We start from the raw sequence: 22,774 nt of genomic DNA, 5'->3' as shown, positions 1-22,774 counted from the left end.
GGATGTAGCTCAGTGTGTGAAGGTCTAGGGAAAAAGAGAGAGAGAGAGAGAGAGAGAGAGAGAGAGAGAGAGATACTGAGCTTCAGAACCTTTCCCAGGGATGAGGGTAGGACTAATCTCCAACCAACCAAAAGGTCTTCCTTGCTTAGTTTGCTTTTACTGTGCTATCTTGCAATAACTCATTGCTGCCACCCTTCTCCCCAGAATTACCCTCAGCTGATGGCAACCTCCTCGAAGCCCTCCTCTAGTTCCCTGACCTGGCAGGGTGGCTCAAACAATGACGGACTGATTTGGGGATATAAAAGTTTCCTTGCCTCAAGAACGTACACATTTTTCCGTGTGGTTTATGTCCCAGCCATATTTAACAGCTCCATGTGGATTAAACCAAGGCTAGACATGACCTGAGACACAGTCTGGCTCTTTTCCTTTCCCCGTCTAATTTACTCTTCTTTGCAGGTGTTTTCCTGCAAAATGCTCATCGATAAATGCCTATCTCAGATTCTGTTTCTAGGGAACCCAACATCAGGCTACTGGTGTCAATAATCTTCCTCATTTTCCCAAATCATTTTCTCATTCATTTCTAGGGACTTTCAGATTCACATTCTGGGCTGTGCGTGCCACAGGACCTAACCTGGGTTGAAGGTGAGTTCTGAAGGCACCATCAGGCATATCCAACCTGCGGCATACCAATTTTCTCCCTTAGTTTTTTTAGTAAAGAGGAATTGTCCTGGGTCACATATAAAATATATAATATATATAGTTAATGTATATGTGTAATAAATGACCTTTAAAACTCTAAAAATTATAACACTTTTTAAAAGAGGGGAAAAAAAGCAGTGGACTTCAGGTCAAATATACCTGCAACTAGGTAAAAAACAACTGGGCCCTTTTGAAGTGATTGTAAGAAATACTTGCTACAGAGGGTCATTATGAGGGTTTTTTTAAACTAAATGAGATAATAAAAATGTAAAATGTTTAGACCTGTGCTTAGACATATAGCAAATGCTCTTAAGTATTAGGGCAAGGAATTCTTCTTTTATTTTGTTTATGTATATATTCCGAGTATGTCTAAGTGAATGCTTGGCATATAGAGTGCACTCAATAAATTCATTCTAGCTGAATGAATGATTGTTGAAATTTACCTTGGGGCCTAAGGTGATATGCTTGGATGTGGCCAGCAGAGGGCAGAAGCTGTACAGACAAAAATCTGACAGACTGTGTAAGCGGGAAGAAGCTCCCAGACAACCGGAGGACCCGGATCTCGAGGGCAGAGGGGACTACCTAGGTCATAGCATATTAGAATGTTTACATATATCTCCTTAAGATCCTAACATTTTATTTAGTCAAACTCCAAGTAATGAGATATACTCATTTCTCAAAATCCTTACAATATTCATCACCTGACCATTCATTTTTACACGTGATTGCATTTAAAATTTTATTTGGGATTTTGGGCTGGGTAGTCTCCACAGCCCTCTGAGCTATAAGCTTCAAAATCTCTTGTCTCATGCTGGGCTTGGTGGTGCATACCTGTAATCCCAGCACTCAGGAAGCTGAAACAGGAGAATAACCATGAGTTCGAGGCCAGCCTGGGCTACACTGTGTGTTCAAGGCCAGCCAGAACTACACAGCAAGACCCTGTCTTACAAAACCAAAACCCAAAATCTGTTGTCTTACCAATATTTCAGATCTCTTTAAGGAGCTCTCCACTTTCTCCCTCAAAAAGAGGGAGCACACATGGGGCTAGGCACAGATTTTCCAGGACTCCACATAACTGCCAGTCAAGGGGAGAATGTGTTCTGTGAGCCTCTACTCCAGAAACACAGCGATGTTTATCTTTATTTTTTTTCAGAATGGAAGTAGCTTCACCCCATTATACAAGTCAAATACTTACAGTCAGGTAAGTCAAATGTTACACACACATATAAAGTAGAAAGGGAAAAGTCACACATAACCCTGTTCCACAGAGATAACTGCTATAAAAATATTTTCAGAGTTTTGCTATATACAAATATGTATGTTACAATGGGGCTTGCTGGGGACAGCATAGAGATCTCTTAAAATGAAATCAGACAAACAAAACAGTGGGTGATTCCAGTCTGGGATTTTGAGAAATGATTTGTAAAGAATTCATTCCCACATTTGATGAACTAGGTTGAACCATGTGAAACTATTCTGTTATCTTTGACCTACAAACAAAGTGATTTTATATGGTTCCAACTAATGTATATGAATATCAGAACTGGTAGAAGACTCCCTCAAAGACTTTCAAGTCTGACTATTTCATTGTGTAAATAAGAAAAAGGACCAGAGAGAAGTGTCCTGCCTGAGGTTAGGCACCACATTAGTACCAGAGTCAGGGCTGCTTCTCCTACTGAACCACGTACCTTGCCTGTCACAGTCTGCACCTTTTAATGTGAAAATTAACTACATATGATAATCATCTTCTCAAAGCAGATTTCAACTTCTCACAGAATTCAGTCAAAGTAGAAAAAGCTGCTTTGGAAGTAGGGAAAACCTCATGACTGCACATGCGGCTGGGAAGGGCACCGTGACATGGCTCAACAGATACATCGGCCATGGAGTTAATAAGACCTAACATTCAGGGCCCTGCATTGATTGGGTTCCTTAAGCTCCTAGGAAGGGCCCTAGCCACATTTTAAATGGTGATACATTTTTGTAATATTTGAAAAAGCAAGATAATCATGAGTTTTTTTCTTTAAAAAAATCCGTAGAATTGTGTAGGCTTCAGGTCTGGATTCATACCCATGTGGAACTGAGTTCTGAAAAGCTTAAGGCAAGGAGACCAGAGCTCTTGAGTTCCAATCATGGCACCAACCTGGCCCAAAGGGTCCCCATGGCACTTGCCCTACTTTCTTTGCAGGGAAGCTAAAAAATCACAATTGTGAAATAAGTTCTTAAAATATAAAATGTGAATTAATATAAATAAATAACATTATTCAGATTTCCTATCTGTGATACAGGATAATCTCATGATTGCTGAAGTTAAAAAAAAAGTGTCCCCAGAGCATCTTCCTGTTTTATTTCCCTCTGCTACTACTTCCTCTTGCTTCAACTCCCAACTACCAGTACCATAGACACTAGACCAGTCATTAGTCATTATCTTTTCATACTTCTGTATGTTTGTTCATGGGCTCTCACAGTTTATAAAGTTTGTGTTTGCCTGTAAAAAGCCTTATCCACAAGGTCCAGGTCTGCCAGTGCCTCCTCCCCGACACAAATGATGACCTTCCTTAGCACTGTTTCTTGTTGATTCTAGAGAACCTGAGGTCTGACGTGATCCATAGCAGAGTTCTGGAAGCCCCAGCTGACAATCTTCAAATGTCTTGACCTTCTACCATCCCTGACCACCTTGCATCAGATCATAGACACACGGTTCTTGATATACACATGATAAGGGTCACTACGCTTGTCCACTTTTCGGGAGCGAGTGTATCCCAGGATGAGGCTGCCCACGGTGACAGCAAACAGGAACATGACAAAGAGAATATACATGTAGGAGTTGTCATCACGGCCAGGGAGGCTGGCCCGCCGCTCCTCAGTCTGGTTGTCTGGCCCTGGCCCTAGCTGTGGTCCTGGCCGGCAGAGCAAGTTGTTGTGAAGTGTGGCATTTAGAGCCTTTAGCACAGCATGCAGGCTCTCATACCAGGTCTCAGTCCTGTTGGTAGTCTCCATAGCAACAGAAATCAAGGCGAGAGAAGAACTGCAGGATTCTCTGCTGTCAAGAGGAAAGAGGGAGGAGATGAATTCTGTTACCTGGAGCCTGAATGACCTCCCCACTGGGCAGACCCCAGCTAGAATCTCAACATCACAGATTTATTGTTACTACTTATATGTCTGTTTTCTACAGTAGACCTCGACCTCAGTGAAAGCAAAGACTACGTCTGTTTTACTCACTGCTACATATAAGCACTGGTGACAGCTCCCCATAAGTTCTCATGCCTGTAATATCAGCACTTGGGACACTGAGGCAGGAGAATCACAAGTTCAAGCCCAGCCTGGGAAATTTAGTGACCTAGTGAGACATTGTCTCAAAGTAAAAAAATAAAGGACTGAAACTGTAGCTCAGTGAGAAGGCCCTGGGTTCAATCTCCAGTACTGCAAAAATAAGTAAGTATGGAATAAATAAAGTTTTCCCTGACCTTTGTAACTCATATTAACTCTCCTTTCTTTAGCTTCTGTTAGTCACTGAACTTTAGGCAAAAAAAGGTCTTAGGGATTAATCTAACACATTCTGTTTTATGCACGGAGAAATTGAGGCCCACAACGAATAAGTAGCTTGTCTATGATCACAGAGAATGTTGGAAGTACAGCCAATATAAAGTCTTACTCTCTGAAGCCAAGTTTAGAGCTCCTTCTGCCTCCATCCCAATCTAAATGGACTGTGTGGCACCATTACAAGACATTTTCAGAACTTCCCTTCAGGGCTGGGGATGTAACTCGTTGGTAGAGCCCTTGCCTAGCATGTGAGAGGCCCTCAGTTCACTCACACTAGCACCACCAAAAAATAAAAAACAAAACAAAAAAAGGAAGAAAGAAAAAGAAATAAAACAAAAAGCCCCTCCCTTTCATCATGGTTGGTTTTTTTATACTCCACAGACATCATTTAGATGGTGGCTTAGCTTTCATCTATCTAGAACCAGAGGCTGGCTCATTTGACCTCTTAAATATGCTAGGTCCCAAACACTTTAGGTATTCATAACTCCTTGGGGAAATTCTGCTGGCAAGGGATGGCTGGAAGAATAGAGAGGCATGAAATGTGAGAGATGTTTGGGGGAGAGATAGCTAATATGAGGCGGAAGAAGGGGCCTCAGACATGTTTATAGGTAGGTGATAGATAGGTAGGAGCCTAATTTCCCTGTTACTTTCCCTGTTTGGGCTTCAGTTTTCTTCTCTATCAAAAAAGATCATTATCAGGAGTTGTTGCAGAATGGATATAGAATTTCAGTTTTGCAAAGTGGAAAAGTGCTAGAGAGCTGTAGCACACAATGTGAAAATAGTTAACACTACTGAGCTCTGCACTTAAGTGGCTAAGATGGCAAATTTTAAAATTTTTTTACTACAATTAAAACAAACAAAAAGATTACCATCCCTTCCCTGCTTTCCTCAAGGCTTGCTGTAAACATACTTTTTTATTATGCTGAAGAGAATTAATTTATTTAAATTTTGTGATGCAAATACATATACTATAGTTTCTTTTGTTTTTATTTAATGGACTCCTTCCTGGTGTAGTCACTGTCATGAGGTGTACTTGGAAATGGGTTCTTGTGGGGCAGGGTAAAGGGAGGCAACCTCAATGTGGAAAACTCACCAAACAGGGAAATTCCACAGCAATGAGACAGCTTTGGGAATCTCCTTGTGGACACCCCAAGACTCTTTAGTCACCCTGCCTCTTCAGGGTGTCTTTGAATACACCTGGGGTCTCAGGATTGACTCAGTTGCTGCAAAAGCCCACAGTTGGAAAATGGGGAGAAAGTAGAAAAGGAAGGAAATAGACATACTGAACAAACTTCAAAACCAAGGTGGACGGCCTAAGGGCAGTTCCTGAGGGTTGTGCAATTCTCTTGCTGTGGGCTCTGACCCCTCCTACTTCCCCTTGCCTTGCTGCAACAGCTGGGTCAGGCTAGCATGGGGTTAGAGTTACAGGAACCATGCAGTGGCCAAGGGGCATCTGATCACCGTCTCCCAACTCCGGGGTTACAATGTCTCAACTGGGTGACTTCATGCAAAATCTTAGTTTAACAATGAACTCCTGCCTGAGGAAAGCTAATGGTGCTGCCTAACACTTTCCTTTTTTCAAAGATACTGGTGCCTTAATGGAAATCTTTTGGAATCCCAGTCAAATCTGTTGGGACAGACACATATAAACATAGTACAGAATTAACACTATTAACACTGTAGCACAGTTCGTTGTGAAAATTAAAGGAGCCGGGCATGGTGGCGCACGCCTGTAATCCCAGCACTCAGGAGGCTGAGGTAGGAGGATCATTGTGAATTTGAGACCAGCCTGGGCTGCAAAGTAAGCTCAAGGCCATCCTGAACTGCATAGCAAGACCCTGTCTCAAAAATACAAAAAGAAAGCAAGAAAGAAAGCAAGAAAGCAAGAAAGCAAGAAAGCAAGAAAGCAAGAAAGAAAGAAAGAAAGAAAGAAAGAAAGAAAGAAAGAAAAAATAAAGGAGTATGGTGCAGTGTGTGGTGCTAGATATATCACAGATGATGGTAGATGTTTTATTTTTACAGAGCAGAGGCTAGAACGGCCTCAGAGTCCACCTTGCTTAAGTGCCCTCATTTTACAATAAAGGTAATAGAAACCCAGGAAGCTGCCTTGATTCAGCTCTGACTTGTGTCACTTTGGGCATGTGACTTCCCTTTCCTAGGCCTGAGCTTCTGTGAAATAAAGGGGCCCTGGTCAGCTCTAACATCCATGACAATACCAATCCTAAAACCATGCTAAGATCTTGGGAGATTGGATAGGCTGATAGGAGAGGTACTCTGACAGCTTTCTAGAGCTCCTCAAATCCTGAGATGACTGCAGATGTTTTTCTCACTGTTTAGGTATTCCTGAGCCCTGGGACTGACTTATACCTAATATTCTAGCCTAGGTAAACTGAAAGCCAAATTAATTTATTCCTTTTTCTCTTGGCAGGTCACCTGCCAGGGTGATCTAGTCTGGGGAAGAGACAAACTGTGGAAAGTGGAGGTAGGGGACACTAAAGGAAGTAAAAATTAACAAAAGCTTTCCTCATCAGGCCCTCCTGCCAAGGAGGGTTAGACCAGAAGTCTGTGGTTCTGAAGGGAGGAGCAAAGAGGCTATACACATCCTCAGGTGCTGGGCTTGGATAAGGATATGGGCCTGGGTACAAGGGCATCCTGGTTTGGTCAGCAGAGGTAAAGAGCTGAAGAGTCAAGTTGGTTCTCTATGACTTGCCTCTGGGTCCCAAATGGGCAGTCATCAATGTTGGGCAATTTGCTCTGTTGTTGTCAGTACTGGGGATTGAGCCCAAGGCCTCTAACATGCTAGACAAGTGTTCTATCACTGAGCTATATCCCCATCCGTTAAGTTGCTCAGACTGGCCTTGAATTTGCAGTCCTCCTACCTCAGCCTCCCAAGTAGCTGAGATTACAGGTGTGTGCTACCATTTTGCTTCTTTATGGAGGTCCTTGAGTCACTGATTATCAGTCTCCTTGAACAGTGGGAACAGAGCTCCTGCCCTGGAGAGGCCTTGACTTAAAACAGGAGATAGACCAGTTCAGAAGGAAGGTAAAGAGTTACTGAGCAAGGGACTTTAAAAATTATTTACAATCTGGATTCTAGGCCCACACCTCCATTCTGTAGTTGGGGAGAGTGATGTGCAAAACAACATAGCCAGTAAGTGGCAGAGGTTGGATGAGAACCCAGGTCTTCAAGGACGCTGTTTAGTGCTCTTTCCACTACCAAAGGCAGTGTTGCCTTGCATCTGAGCTGTACATCACACTAAAGACAACGCCCTCAAGCCATGGGGCATCTTCTCTGGCTTCATTTTAATTGCCCTTTCCTGCAGTATACATTCTTGCCAATCTTAGTTGAGAATCCAGTCAGGGAAGCTGGTAAGTTTTGGAAGAGAGTTAGCCTCCCTCTATCCCATTTTCTGTAGCTCCTGCACTCCAGACCTATTCTTGACCTTCAGGTTTACTCTCTTCCCCATACACTGTTTCTGCTATTTCCCTCACATTAATAGGTTCTCACTAAATGTACTTGACTTGAACTTCCCCAGCTTCTAACCGGGGAGCTGGGGCATAAAGCTATGATCTAAAAGATGAACTGAGTATCTTGGTAAGATTATCTTTCAGGTTTCTCTGCAGAAGAGTGAAATTCCACCACTGATTCTTTTAGCTTTCTATTGCTTTTTAAGCTACTCTTTCTGAATGAGTATCTTAAGGGCCCAGGTTGAGGTAGAGAAAGGCACGTAGAGGGAGAAGTTCAAATAATTCTCTAAATTACCCACTCCATTGTTGCAAAAATATTTTAACACATGTGCTAATTTGTCTCATTTACACTACTAGTTTCTCTTAGTTTATTGAAAAGAAAGTTTTGTGCTATTAATCTGTTTCTTTAAAAAAGAATTGTTTTTATCTATGTCTTGTACTGAGTAACTACTTTGAAGATAATGATATAATGATATAGTGTATTAACTATTGTTAGTCTCTTACTGTTATGAAATTTTGTTCCTTTTTTTATAAAATAAAAAGGTATTTTAAAAAAGGCAGATAGAAAAAGTCATATAAAATTGATAGGGGATCTAAACACAACTGGGAGGTATGTTGCCAGTGTTCCCCGAGGAGTCTTGTCACTATCATGGCCTAGAGAGCAGTGCAGTGTGTGGAGGGGCTGACCCAGTGAACTTTAATACCAAATTGGGAGGAGCCTGGAATGGAATCAGAGCTGGAAGGGATGCTAGGGATCACACTGTCAGTGCAACCCTCGGGTTGAGGAAATCACATGTTTAGCATCTCACAGCTCAGGACAGGCAGAACTGAAACCAGAAACCAGGCATCCTCTCTTTCCACAGATCTTTCTACTATAAGTTCCCTGTTGTCTGTAGGGAAGGATTTAAGCTCTTCTGATTATCATTAATTCCTTTCAATGTGGCCCTGATGTAAGCCCCATCACTATAGTGTTCCTAGTATTCTGTGGCCATGACACTGAGCTATTCTTGGCCATTCTCCAGACATCCTTTGCACCTATATGTCTCTTGTCTTTGTTCATGCTGTTTTCTTAGGCAGGAATTCCCTTTGCCTTTTTATCTGTTCAGCAAACTTCTACCCATCCTACAGGTCCTAGCTCCAGTGCCAACTCTTTAGATGCTTTCCTGAGACACCCCCTTCTCTACTCCCTAGCCAATGAGTCTCTCCAACTCTTCTGTCCCCAAAGTGCTTTACCCAAAGCCCTATTAGAACACTACGCTGCATTTGTAAATGTTCGTGTGTCTGTTAATGTTTTTGTTTTTATCTTTAAAATAAAAAAGTTAAATTAAATTTAAAAACCCCACAATTTGTAATAGCTAAATTGTGGAAGCAACCCAAATGCCCATCAACTGAGGAATGGATAAAAAGGTGGTGGTATTTTTATATAATGGAATATTACTCAGCTATAAAGAAAGATAAACTCTGGGCTTTTATAGGTAAAAGTTCACAACTAGAGATCATACTTATAAGTGAAATAAATCAGACCTGCATGTGTAAATACTGTATTGTCTCCCTAGTGTAAGAACCTGAAAGAGTGAATAAAGTCTAAAAGGTACAAGAGATATTGTGAAGGGGAAGAAACTGCTCAAAAGTAAAGAACAACTGCGATGAGGGAAAAGAGAAAAAAAAAGAAAGGGAAAAAAAATGTATGTATACACAGGATAGCTAAGATAGTTGTATTACTGATTTCTATTACGTTATTGAAAGGAATAGTTAATGTTTGTTTGATCAGTCTTACATGCCTATATTTGTTTATCTGAGTAACCAATTTGGTTTTTTTTTTTTTTTTTGGTTTTTCTTCCGGTACTGAGAATCGAACTCACGACCTGGCACTTGCCAGGCAGGCGCTGTGCCACTGAGCTAAATCCCCAGCCCCTGAGTAACCAATTTGAAGATATCAATATGAGGCTGGGTGTGGTGGCACACGCCTGTAATCCCAGCACTCGGGAGGCTGAGGCAGGAGGATTGTTTCGAGTTCGAGACCAGCCTGGGCTACAAAGTGAGCTCACAGCTGGCCTGAACTGCACAGCGAGACACTGTCTCAAAAAGACAAACAAAAAACAAAAAACCCCCTGAGATATCAATATGTAATACAACCACCATTGTTAATTTCCTGTCACCTTGTCTGAAATTCTGTATTGCTTGCACTGTTTTTGTGCTACTTTATAAATGTCTGTGTATCTGTTAATATGTTTTCATTCTTTTATCTTTAAAATAAAAATTAAAAATAGAACACTACGCTGCAGTGAAATTGTGTGTGTGTGTGTGTGTGTGTGTGTGTGTGTGTGTGTGTTAGGTGAGGGCAAGGACCTATGCCTCATGTATTTCTTTATTCCCAGGCCTGAAGAAAATCAAGCTCTTGGAAAAACAGGAGTTCCCTTAGCAGGCACTCAGGAATAAATAAATCAAAATTTTTCTATAAAGGCATCCCTACTGGAGTGCAGATGCATACACATACATTCATAAAAACAGTTTACAATGCTTAAAAACAAAAGAAAGGAAGGAAAGCAACTTCAAGGGCAGGCAAAAACAGATTCCATTTTAGTCTGGGGAAAAAAAAGAAGCTGCCTCAGTCAGGTGAGGTGAGTTAGAAGACGAGGACTTCTGAGCCTCCTTCAGAAGCCCAGATGCTCCCTCCACCTGAACCTCACTTAATCCAAAGGGCAAACATTCTTGGCCCCCAAACACACCAGCAATAGCTTTGCAACCCTCTTCCCTGTGTACCAACTCAGGGTGTGGCTGCTCACACCCACACATTTTGCGCACACACAGTCCAAGTCCCAGTCTTGCCTGTGATCTTGCCTTCCAAGGTTCCTTTCATGATTCCAATCTTGGCTGTATGCTTAGCTGTGTGACCTTGCATTTATTTCCTTTGAACCACATCTATAAGATGGGGATAATTATCCCTGCCCTGCTTACCTCACATGAGAACTGAGGGAGACAATAGATGGGAAAGTATCATAGAAACTATAAACATAAAATTACTGGGCAACCTGGTCACACTGTTTCTTTTTCTGTCTCCATATCTCCCCCTACCCCGTATTTCCAAGAGAAGCCATCCATATGTCCCCCTTTTCACCCCATCTCTCCTACCCTCAGAAGAAGCTAGGGGTTCTTACTACTCTTCTTGATTCTCAGAAACACCACTTTAAGAACCCTTCCTTGTTTCCTACCCTCTCTGATCATTCCTGAGATCCCTTAATCCTCAGAGGTACTATTTGTAGTACTGGGAATCAAAAGACCTGGGTTTCTGCCCCTGTTTCACCAGTATGTCTAGCCATCTATCTTGGTAAAGTTCATTCTCCACTCTGGGCTTCACTTTCCTCATCAGTAAGATAGGTTTTCTTGTCTTGCTTCCCCTTGGAAGGTATTTTGAGCACCCACACATTAGTTCACAGTTGGAAATATGCTTTGAGAAGTGTAAAGTGAGAGATTTTGAAGGTTGTTGGTTTCCACTGCAAGGTGTGAAGCAGGAAATCTGAAAGTGGTTTCCATGCTGCTAGCATTGATCTTTTTCATGTAGAACTGACAAAGTGGCTGGATGCCAGGAGATAAGCAGGAATTTCTACATTTACAATATCTCTTTGTAGGTGAAGTAGAGAGCCCTGAGCTAGGAGTGAAGAAATGTGGGTTCTAATTCTCTCTGATCCCTGGTGCGACCCAAGGTAAATCATCTACACCCCAGGGCCTTTGTTTTCTGGTATGGAAATTGTAGGGAGTTAGGAGAGGGAGTAAGAGAACTCTCAATGGGCTCTCACACAAGGCCTGAACTAATCCACTTTTTAGATAAGAGACTCCCAGTTAGGCCCCTTTCCCCTCCCGCTGACTGTGGTAGAGGGACAACAGAAGCAGGATATCCATTATACAGGTGGTGACCCGGGAAAAGAAAGCACAAGTCAGAGAGGGCAGATGTCTTGCACAAGTTTAGACAACCTACAAACTAGAGCCCAAGTCTGCTGCCTCGCAGGCAAGACCTGTATTCCTGTAGGCAGGTGTCTCCATCCTTTCTGGCTCTGTGTCAGACAGGGTGAGAGTCACAGTGGAACGAGTCAACTCTACAGAACTAGCAACTCTGGCCGAGCAAGAAGACTGCGTGCGTGCGGAGCTGCTCTGTGTGTACTAGCTGCGGACCAGCAGGTGTTCCCGTGCGGATTTATACAGGCGCGGAAGTGCTTTAGGTCGCCCTGTGAGACCCTAGGACCGCTAACGCCGGCCCTCCTCCCCGCAGCGGTTTCAGGTTTAACCTACAAGAAGCCCAGCTCCTCATACCCATGTGCAGCCCTGGGATCCCAGCTCTCCACCCTGGGGAGGATCCGCTCAGTACAGTATTTGAACTGCACCCTTTGTCGGGTCTACCCTCTCTAGAAAGAGATTTGGCCCTCGGAAGGGAGGTAGGTAGCCGCTTTCCCCCATTTTTACCGCTCGCTGCAGCTCAGCTCTCCCAACCGTGCGAGAGCACCTTACCTGCTTCTCGGCAAGTCTCCGAGGGAGCCCGTTTGCTCGCGGGACGCTGCTCCCTCTGCTGGAAGGTTGCCTGGGCGCACCTCTCCGCCCTTTGCCCGCCCCTGTGATCTCCACAGGCCTCTGTGCTGCTCTGCTCTCTCATCCGCGTCGGCTCCCTTTTCCCTTCCCCAGGGCGTCCCCTCCCCCGGCTCCGCCCCTCTCATCACACCGGCTTCTCTCTGCTCTGGTTTCAGGAGCCTCCGCCCTGCTCCTTGGCCTCAACCGGTTGTGGGCTCCAAACTTTCCATCCCCTGCACCGCCTGCTGCAATGCCTGCTTCCTGGACCTTAGACTGAATGCCACTCTTAGGCTCGCCCCAGCTAGCCCAACTTGATCGTATCTTCAGAAGGCGAAGCGGAGCGCTGGGTGCTAGTGGGAACAGTCTTTGTTCACGTGTGGCTGTGTGATTGCGGGCAAGCCACTGCTCCTCCCTTAGTCTTGGCTTCCTCGCTCTAAAATGAGTACCACTCTTGCATGCATTCTTTTTTTTTTTTTTTTGGTTTTGGTTTTTCCGGTACCGGGAACCGAACTCACGACCTTGAGCTTGCCAGGCAGACGCTTTGCCGCTGAGCTAAATGCCCAGCCCCCCTTGCATGCATTCTTAATGGGTTTATTCTTGGGACCAGATGAGCTCTTTGTCTCCAAAATATTAAAACTGGAGGGTCGCCGGGCGTGGTCGCACGCCTGTAATCCTAGCACTCAGGAGGCTGAGGCAGGAGGATTGCTAGGAGTTCGAGGTCAGCCAGGGCTACAAAGTAAGTTCAAGGCTAGCCTGAACTGCATAGTGAAACCCTGTCTCAGAAAGACTAAATACATAACTATATATAAAACTGGAGGGTCACCAGAGAAAATATCTAACACAAGCCCTTTTTCACAGACAGGTTGTAAACGCCCAGATTGGGGAAGGGACTTGCCCATGCTTACCAAGCAAGTCATCAGCAAAACTCAGACTCAGAATCCACTACACCCGCTCTCTTGTTAGCCCAGCAGGTGTCTCACTCACCCCAGGAGTCCCTCAGATACCTAACCAACTTGTACCCAGCCACATTTTAACTGATCTCTGTCATAGAACACTCTTCATTTTCCATTCACCAGGCTCTCACTCAAATTGTTGCCTCCTTGCTGTGGCTGCCGGCTCCAGAGAAAAGAAGTAGCCAGGGACAGCTGAGAAATAAGGACCAGGAGGCCAGTGGCAGAGGAACGGACAGAGCCAGAAACAGCCTCCCAGGGTCTCTGTGAGGAACGTTTCCCAGGCCAGGGCCTTGCAATAATTAATAAGTCCAGGCCAGCCCTCTCATTCCCTGCAAACAAAGATCTGCTACAGGATATTGAGACACACACCCTCAATCACAGAACCTCAGAATATAGTCTGAATAGCTATCATTTTTAAAAGACCTACCAAAGTGCATGCATTTTGTACAAAATTGTTAATCCCCATCAAAATACGTTACCTCCATGTTGTTTCTGTGGTCACATGTTTTGATTTGGCTATTCCTCCTTCTGAGTCTGGAGGTCAGCACTCACGGAAGTCCTCCTGACCATCTAGGCACACAGTCTCAACTTTCAGTCTGCCAGAGAATCATTTGGGGCCCTTGTCTAATGAAGTAGATGTTCGGGTTTCACTCCAGAGGTTCTGATTCTGGAGTTCTGGAGTGCAGCCCAGAAATCAGCATTTTTTTTTTAAATTTTTTTATTTTTTTGGTTTTTCTCCGGTACCGGGAACCGAACTCACGACCTTGCGATTGCCAGGCAGGCACTTTGCCGCTGAGCTAAATCCCCAGCCGAAATCAGCATTTTAAAAACAAGATTTCTGAGGACTCATACAAATGGTATTCGAGAGACTAGCCTTGAGGAAATAGCTCTGGCCCAGTTTGAGTTCCCTCCCAGATCCCACCTGGCCTTGCATTTACTCCATAGGACTATTTATTACAGTTATTGAAAGAAACGATTTGCCCATTTCAGCTAGACGATTATGGATTCTTTAAAGGCAGGGATTATCTCTTGTTGTAACAAAATTTTAGATTAATAAGTATAGACCATTTTAGGGTTGAATACTCATTTAGTGACAAAAACAAAGTTGGAAGGACTCGCATAGTTTTGTAGTTGAAGTCCTTGCCTAATGAGTTCCACATATTTCATGTTTCACACAAAGCTACCAGCTTTGCTGGCATACTTAAGCAGCTCTGATTTTTAGGATGGTTTCATATTTTAACAAAAACTGCCTCCTTTGACTTCTACACTTTGGTCTTTGTACCTCTCAGACAAATAAAGCATAATCCTAATTTTTTTTTTTCCTTTTTCAGTCCTTCAGGATTTGAGGTCTATCCTCTACTACCCTTTCTCTGGAGTGAGGATGTTTTTTTCCTTTTTCAGTCCTTCAGGATTTGAGGTCTATCCTCTACTACCCTTTCTCTGGAGTGAGGATGGGCAGGAAACTTGTTAAGGAAGGCAGCTAGTCAACGGCTGTTGGAAAGTGGACTGAGATGCCTCATTTTCCCTAACTGTGCTTCGTAGACTTTCTATGAGACTTAGATGAAATATGGTATATTACATGCCCAGAGGTAGGCCTGGAACCAGGCATGTGCTCAATAATGGCATCTTCCATTGTGATTGGGTAAGAAAGGGAAAGAGAAAAGAGAGTTCCTGTCCTTGGGAAGCCCATGAGAGGGACCTTCAAAGAACTCCTTAATCCAAAGACACAAGGCCCTGACCTTGGGATAAGGAAAGCAAGGGAGTAGAGTGGGGATTGAGGTTAGGATGGGCTGACTGAAGGCATGAGAGGAAGATAGAGATACACTGTCATGGAGTCTGCTTAAATACCACCATCTTGGGGAGGTTTTTCTTGACCACTCTATTTTCAAATTCTAACACCCCTGTTCTCCCATTTTCTCTAACCTCCTTTCCCACCTTGTTTTTCAATAACACCTAATCTCCCAGGCGTGCTGATATACACCTGTAATCCCAGCACTCAGGAGGCTGAGACAGGAGGATTGCCGTGAGTTTGAAACCAGCCTGGGCTACATAGTGAGTTCAAAGCCAGTCTAGAATACAGCAAAATCCTGTCTCAAAAAAAAAAAAAAACAAAAAAAACAACAACAAAAAACAGTAACACCTAACCAGACAACAGATAGTTCTGATATATTTCACTTACTTTTATTTTTTATTATTGATTTATTTTGTTTTGTTTTGTTTTTGAGAAAGGGTCTCTCCGTGTAGTCCAGGCTGGCCTTGAACTCACTATGTAGCCTAACCTGGCCTCGAATTTATGGTGATCCTGCTGCCTCAACCTCCTGAGTGCTGGGGTTACAGGTATATGTCACTGTGCCTGACACTTATTTTTTAATTTGTTGATGTTCCTGCTGCTGCAGCCTCAACTGAGACTCCCATCTGCCCACCAGCTGTATCTCAGATTCCTCCTGACTCTGGATTTCTGTACATGGTTCTTTCTCTTTCTTTTCAGCCCTAAGTGTTTCAAGCTCCAGGATGTTTCACCAACCTCCCCTGTGGTTCCCTGACTCACTGCCCATATCTGAATAGGGCCATCTCACATTACTGACATGAGATGGCCCTGTGCTTCCTGTATGGACCTGACTGAAAAGAGACCCATTCTGGGTGTTCTTGCCCCTTGCACTTCCCTATGACATCGCACTTACCTTGCTGGAAGGTAACTGTCTATTTTATTTGTTGACTCCACACCTAGAAGATAAGCTCCTTGAGGGCACTAAGCCTAGCACAGAGTAAAGTTGAGTAAGAATTTGTTGAACAGATGATGATTATGAGAGGGAAAGTCATTAGGAATTCTATGGTCAGGAAAAAATTCTGAGAAAAGGTAGAGCCTCTCCATCTCCTCCAGGCTTTCTGCCTGATATCTTCTCTGGCTGGAACAACCTTCCTCCCAGGAATCTCCCCGGAACTCAGTATGTGTCCCTACACTCTGTGCCCATGCCTCTATTTCCCCTTTTTGGCATGTGCCACCCTTGTGCAGGTTCCTGTTCTTGGGAGAGAACAGCCTGATGCAGGAAGAACGGCCTCCTTCCTAATGAGGGAAAACACTGCTCTCACGTGGAATGTCCCGGGCCAAGGGGGGGGGGCGACGTGGTAGGAAGAGGAAGAAAGAACAGTCCTGACACTATTGGATGAGGCCCAAAATCAATCATGTCTGAAATCTATCCAAAGACTTTTCAGTTATGAGATCTAAAATATTCTTTCTTCACTTGAGTCAGTGTGATCTGGGTTTTCTCTCAGTGCTTTAAGTAATTCAATGTCACCTTGAGCCTTTTCTGCCTCCCCTCCCCCCTTTTAAGAGTTATTACCTATGTTCCCACAGGTCCCTATGCATACTTCTCTCAGGCCATGTAATATTATATTGCACATATTTGTGTCTTCCATAAGGCTATGAGCTCCTTGGAAACAGCGATTAAATTCAGGGCACACACCAGTAATTCCAGCACTTGGGAGGCTGAGGCAGGAGGACTGTCTTGGGTTTGAGGCTAGCCTAGTTTACAAAATGAAACCTTGTCTTAGAAACAAAAGAAAAAAAGAAAGAAAGAGGAGAAAGAAAAAAATGAAAGGGAGAAAGAGAGCAAGAAAACAGTGATCAAGTCTGATCCATCTGTCCATCCTCAGAGCCAAGGACAGTGGGACTCACCTCATCCTAGCCAGAACATAGCAGGCATGCTATCTTCAACTCCAATCAACACAGATTAAGACACATGAGCCAATGGGAGTCTGTTAGAAAGAAAGTGGTGACGTAGGGACTGCAAGCCATGTTATGGGAAGAACAGAAGGGAATCAGGAATGTTAAAATTGAAGAAGAGTATATTTCTGAAGCAGAATTTGTTCACTAATTTGACAGACCATTTCTGAGCATCTCTTCTTCCTGAGGTCCTGGGCTCGAGCTGAGGAGACCACAAATAACACAGCTATAGACACTGCCTGTGGAGCTCCTAGTCTGGATGGAGTCAGACATGGAGACAAGGGACTACAACTACAGTGTGATCCGAGCCACCAGGATGAGGGCGAGACCAGGGAAGGCCTCTGAGAGGAGCCCTCAGAGGAGGCAGAATTATGGCAAATGTTGGGAGCATTTCAGTTTAGGATGGGGAATAAGGTTTTGTTTCTTTTTTTTTTTTTTAAGTAATTAATTAATTTACAGTACTGGGGAGTGAACCCAGGGCATTCATGCTGAGCTACATCTTCAACTCTTTTAAAACATTTTTTTTTAATTTGGAGAAAGAACCTCTCTAAATCTCGAAGTTGCTGAGGTGGGGCTCAAACTTGTGATCCTCATACTTCAGCCTCCAAGAGCACTGGGATTAGAGGCATGAGCCACTGTGCTCAGCTGGGATGAGGAATAATTTTCTAACAATCAGAACTATGTGAGAATGGAAGGTTTGCTTAGGAGGAAGTAAGTGCTCCCTCCATATCTGGAGGTGTGTGAGCAGAGATGTGATGACCACTTAACAAACAGGTTTTGATCTCTAACAACAAAAGGACAATGTGGAGGTTTGGGGGACATATTACACCATTGTTCCCTTTGACATGCTAGGTACCAGAATACAAAGACAAAACAACACCAGAAACAATCTCTGGTGTAGAAAACCTTATACTTAAGGGAAATTGAAAACATGTAACATTGTGGTCTTAGGCCAGTGTATCTTGAATTTGAATAATCTATGGATCCCTTTTTAAAAGAAAAAATTATTGAAGTACACAATGTTGACTTAATCTTAACATATTGTTCATATTTCAACTCAGTATAGACTCCAATGCAACTGTAAAATTAAATCTTTTATATAAACAATTTGTATTCAACACAAACGTTTACTGAATATAAATAAAACTAAAAATCAGATTAAGGGCTAGTGGTTTAGCTCAGTGGTGGAACACTTGCCTAGAATGCATGAGACCCTAGTTCAATCTAATGCTACCAAGTAAATAAATAAGAAAAAGACAAGAATAAAATGCCAGAATAAAGTATTAGTGACAACACTAATAGTACTGGTAACGCTGCATTATTTTGAGCTCAGCCTGCTGCTTATATAGTATTCCAGTTAGTAAGTGCAGAAAGGATGAAACAATAAGAGTATCACATTTTGCCAACTCCTAAAGTAAGGGACCAAGAGAATGATGTCAAAAAATAGAGAGAAAACCAGATAATACATGCCTCTTTATATAAGAACACACTACCATATACAGATCAGTCTTGCCAAAAAATAAAACAAAACAAAACATCTGAATCAGACTGAAACTCAGGAACTACCTTTTAATCTTCAGGAATTGGAGAATATGAAAAGGCATATTAAATGATAATACAAGACTGCAATAAAAAAGTATAGATTATGGAAAACTTTATAGGACAAATATCTCACTTTCTTCAACAAAGAGCAAGAAGGGGAAAAACTGAAAGGTGTGTGCGGAGCCTCTAGGGAAAACGAGACTTAAACATTGAGGCAGGAAAATACCTAGGAGTTCAAGGCCACCCTGGGCTACATAGTGAGTTCAAGACCAGTCTGAACTACATAACAAGACCCTGTCTCAAAAAAAGAAAAAAAAAAAAAAAAGAGAGAGAATTGAAAGACATTTATGAGATATATAAACCAAATGCAGTATGTAAACCTTATATGAATCCAGAGTTGAACAAACAACATATATAAAACCCAAACAGAAGAGAACAAAATAAAGAAATCTAAATATTAAATATTTGTTGATATTGAACAAATGTTTTTATGTGGGATAATGATATTGACCTTAAGGAAAGTTAAAAAGAAGTCTTTTTCTTTTGGGAATACATACTGAAATACTTATAGATGAATTTACACGGCATCTGTGATTTGCTTCACAGTAATTCAGTGGAGAGGCAGGAAATGGATACCAGTTTACATAAACAGAACCTTGACAGGAGTTGATGTTTTTTAACTGCATAAGTGCTACATGGGGATTGATTTACTGTTGTAATCTGAAAATATTTTATAATAAAAGGTGGTAAAAATGAAAAAAGTTCTAAGACGCTGGAACATTTAAAATTCAGGTGTCAGATGGGCATTGTGGCACATGCCTGTAATCTCAGCATTCAGGAGGCTGAGGCAGGAGGATCGCCAGGGTAGGCTACATAGTGAGTTATACCAGCCTCAACTAGATGGCAAGACCCTGTCTAAAAAACAAACAAACAAAAACACAGCAAAACAAAAACCACCCTAAACTAATAAAACTCAGGAGTTTGTCTTGTACATGGATGATCAAGGGAATGCCTTTTGATATAAGAACACACTACCACATATAAAGCAGTCTTGCCAAAACACAAAGCATATGAATCAAATGTTTATATTTATGGGAATATAAATTGGTATCACTTTCATAGAAGCAATAAAGTAGCATGAAAATATCTACTAAAATAAAAACATTCTAGAAAATCATTTCTAGAAATGCAACCTCTGAACTCATGTATAAAATAACACACACACACACACACACACACACACACACACACACGTATATGGTTTCTCATTGCAGCCTTATTTGTAAAAGCCAAGGATAAGTAATAACCTAAATGTTTTCAATATAGACTAAGTAAATAAATTATTATAAATCATTTAGTGGAACACTACATATTCATTAAAAAGAATGAAGATTTTTTTATATACTGAAGTAATGGCTGAAGCACAGGACCATGCATTTTCTATACTACTATTTGAAAATGTGTATGGTCATATATACTTACCTATGCATGAAGTGCCACTAAAACATATAAATAAGACTCCTACCATCATGGAGGCCTCCAGGGACAGAAATGGTCACAGGGAAAATGGGGTGGAACAAGACTGATATTTCTGTGCTATCACTCTGTGCCTTTTAAGTTTTATTCCATGTTTATGCATTACCCAGGCTAAAACAATGATCAAAATGATTTTAAAATATACAATGTTTTTTAAAAAATACAAAGTTAAGGTACTCAAAAATATAGAGGCCATATAGCAATGTGGGATGTTGTAATACTGTTTGGTTTTTCAAGGTATGTACAATTTTATCCATATACAGTAATTATTGGAAGTATATGCAAGTATGTCTGTTCAAAATCAAGCTTTAGAAATTCAGAAATGAACATCATGTATTAGATGGGAATCAGCTGGGTTTTTTTTTTTGTCTTTTAATTTTAGGTATAATGTGGAATGGTATGGTGAATGACAAGTTAAAAATCCAATTTAGATTTAGATGGCAAAAAATCTGATTTTGATAGTCATCAGACAGAGGGGATCTGATATGCAGTGAAGTGCCCCGGTCATGCTGCCAGCACAGGTTCTGTCTGGTTTCCTGCCAGCCTCTCTGGAGGAACTCAATGTTGGGCCAGTAAGTGCAGTTGGTCACATCTTTATTCGCAGCACTTGTTCACTGGGCCCTGAATAATCTGTTTATCTATGAGGAAAAGACTTTGAATAAACAAGAAGATCTTTCTCAAGGGTGTTAAATATCCTCCTTCATATGCTCAGCTTCCTTCCTTGAGGAAAGGCCCAAATAGGAAATCAGAGGTGGGATTTGTCCAGGCAGGAAGGAGAGTCAGGAATCCACAGCAGTGGCCTGACCCACGACCACACGCCAAGCTTTGGCCTTGTGCTCTGGGTCCTTCCCAGCTCTGCCCACCCACTGCCCATCGGTTGTTGGAGGTTCCTTGCCACAGAAGGCAGCCCTACTCACCCTTAAGAGCCCAGAGTGGGTGCCTAGGACTAATTGTGTCCCGTATCAACTGTATGACCTTGTACAAATCACAGAGCCTCTCTGACCCTTGGTTTTCTTACCCATAAGGTAACTCTACCTACCCTTCTGGATGACTGAATGAGAGTCATTTTACCTGTTTCTATGCCCCTGCAACATTGTACCACTTCCTTCTCAGTCTCATTGACCTGCCCCACCCAGCCTGTGCCTCACATTCATCAGTTTTCTGTGTCTCTCTCTCATAGCACACCCAGAACTAAACTATCACTCCTCACACCCATGCTTCAGCTCCATACACCCAACTGCCTCTTGTCTTTCTCCATGTGCATCTCCCATGAGTGTCTCAAACTTTACCAGCCAGGCACAGGGGTGCACACCTGCAATCCCAGTACTTGAGAGAGGCTGATGCAGGAGGATCACTGTGAGTTCAAGGCAGCCTGGGCTACATCTTGAGACCTTGTCTCAAAAAACAAACAAACAGAAAACCTCATCCACTGTTCTCCATCCCAACAATACTTCCAATATCCCTCCATGCACTTGCTCAAGTCAGAAACTTGGGGTTTTTCTTTGACTCTACCCCTATGCCTAGATGGCAGCTGAAGCAGGAGCAGCGCTAGCAGTCATTCTGTCCCAGCCATTCTCTTGTAGCCTGGGAGATAGAGAAGGCTGAACTGAAGGAGGACGGGATGAAGCAAACACACACCATCAAGTATGGCAGAAAATAGTAAAGAAAAGACTTATCTGGGTTCTGTAAAGTGCTTCGTGCTCTCGTTCTATTCTTGAGCCAGGACATAATGCCATTTTGCTCTATGAGACCCTGAAACCTTTTCCATTAACCCCAACCCGTGTCTTTTTTTCCCCTTAATGTTAAGAATCCTGCTCTTATACCTGCAAATATAAGAGTCGTGATTAATTAAAATGTGTTAGTCAGGGTAGGTTTGGTTACTCTGTGATCATTCGCAACCTCCACTTGAGGTGGGTTAACTCCTGTACAAATCCATTAGCAGTGGGAGACTCTACTCACCGGTGTCCCACAGGAAGCAGCCCCTGTCTTTAATGTCACTGGTTACTGTTCCAGAGGACAAGAGAAACTCTATAAAGGTACCAGCTATGCAATGCTCCAGCTTAGAAAGGACACATCACCTCCATTCGTAACTCATTAACTGGAACAAGTTACTCAGCCTCTCCCAACCCTAGGCAGCCATGAAGGACAATCCTACCCTCTGTTCAGAAAGCAGAGCCAGAAATATCTGAACATTAATAACTGTCATACGTTTCCTGGCATCTGTTGTGTGCCAGACCCTCAGCTAGGTGCAAGGGACACAGCAATGAGTATGTCATGGCTGCTACTTTGTTTTTATTTTTTATACTAAACTTTATTTTACTTTTCATTGACATATAATAATTGTACATTTTTATATGGTACTATGTAAACATCATTTCTTTGTGGTGAAAACACTCAAAATCCTTTCTCCCAGCTGTTTTGAAATATATGCTACATGTAGCCCATGCTGGCCTTAAATTCATGGCAATCTTGCTGTCTCAGCCTGCCAAGTGCTAGGATTACAGGTGTGCACCACCATGACCAGCTACTTACTTCACTTAAAATAATGTCCTCTAAGTGTATTCATGTTGTTGCAAATGATAGGATTTCCTTCTTTTTTTAGGACTAAATATTATTCCACCATATCTTTATCCATTTATCAGTTGATAGACATTTAGGTTTCTATTTCTTGACTAGTCTAGATAGTGATAAAATGAACATGGAAGTGCAAATATCTCCTTGACATACTGATTTCATTCCACTGGAGATACAT

General features: G+C 42.5%; 1 protein-coding gene and 1 long non-coding RNA gene across 7 annotated transcripts in view; one reads left to right on the top strand and one right to left on the bottom strand.

The window, feature by feature from the left end:
- Positions 1-1,781: 1,781 nt before the first annotated feature.
- Positions 1,782-22,774, bottom strand: part of Kcne3 (potassium channel, voltage gated subfamily E regulatory beta subunit 3) — a 33,849-nt gene continuing 12,856 nt past the window's right edge. For 2 of the 6 annotated variants that reach the window (XM_013511942.1, XM_005379922.2), the window contains one exon: positions 1,782-3,739. In XM_013511942.1, coding sequence (XP_013367396.1) covers positions 3,379-3,739 — 361 coding nt within the window. In that variant the 3' untranslated portion in view covers positions 1,782-3,378. Of the gene's footprint in view, positions 3,740-12,210; positions 12,752-22,774 lie in introns of those variants that run through there. The other 4 variants (XM_005379920.2, XM_005379919.2, XM_005379923.2 and 1 more) reach the window with 4 other exon arrangements.
- LOC106148029 overlaps positions 11,978-22,774 on the top strand; it is a 21,273-nt gene continuing 10,476 nt past the window's right edge. The window contains exon 1 of the long non-coding RNA XR_001233142.1: positions 11,978-12,137. This is a non-coding gene — a long non-coding RNA (uncharacterized LOC106148029). The remainder of the gene's footprint in view (positions 12,138-22,774) is intronic.

Source organism: Chinchilla lanigera, unplaced genomic scaffold (assembly GCF_000276665.1).
Source record: "Chinchilla lanigera isolate Chin_1 unplaced genomic scaffold, ChiLan1.0 scaffold00013, whole genome shotgun sequence".
In the NCBI taxonomy this organism is placed as follows: domain Eukaryota; kingdom Metazoa; phylum Chordata; class Mammalia; order Rodentia; family Chinchillidae; genus Chinchilla; species Chinchilla lanigera.
This window is presented reverse-complemented; position numbering and strand designations above follow the sequence as displayed.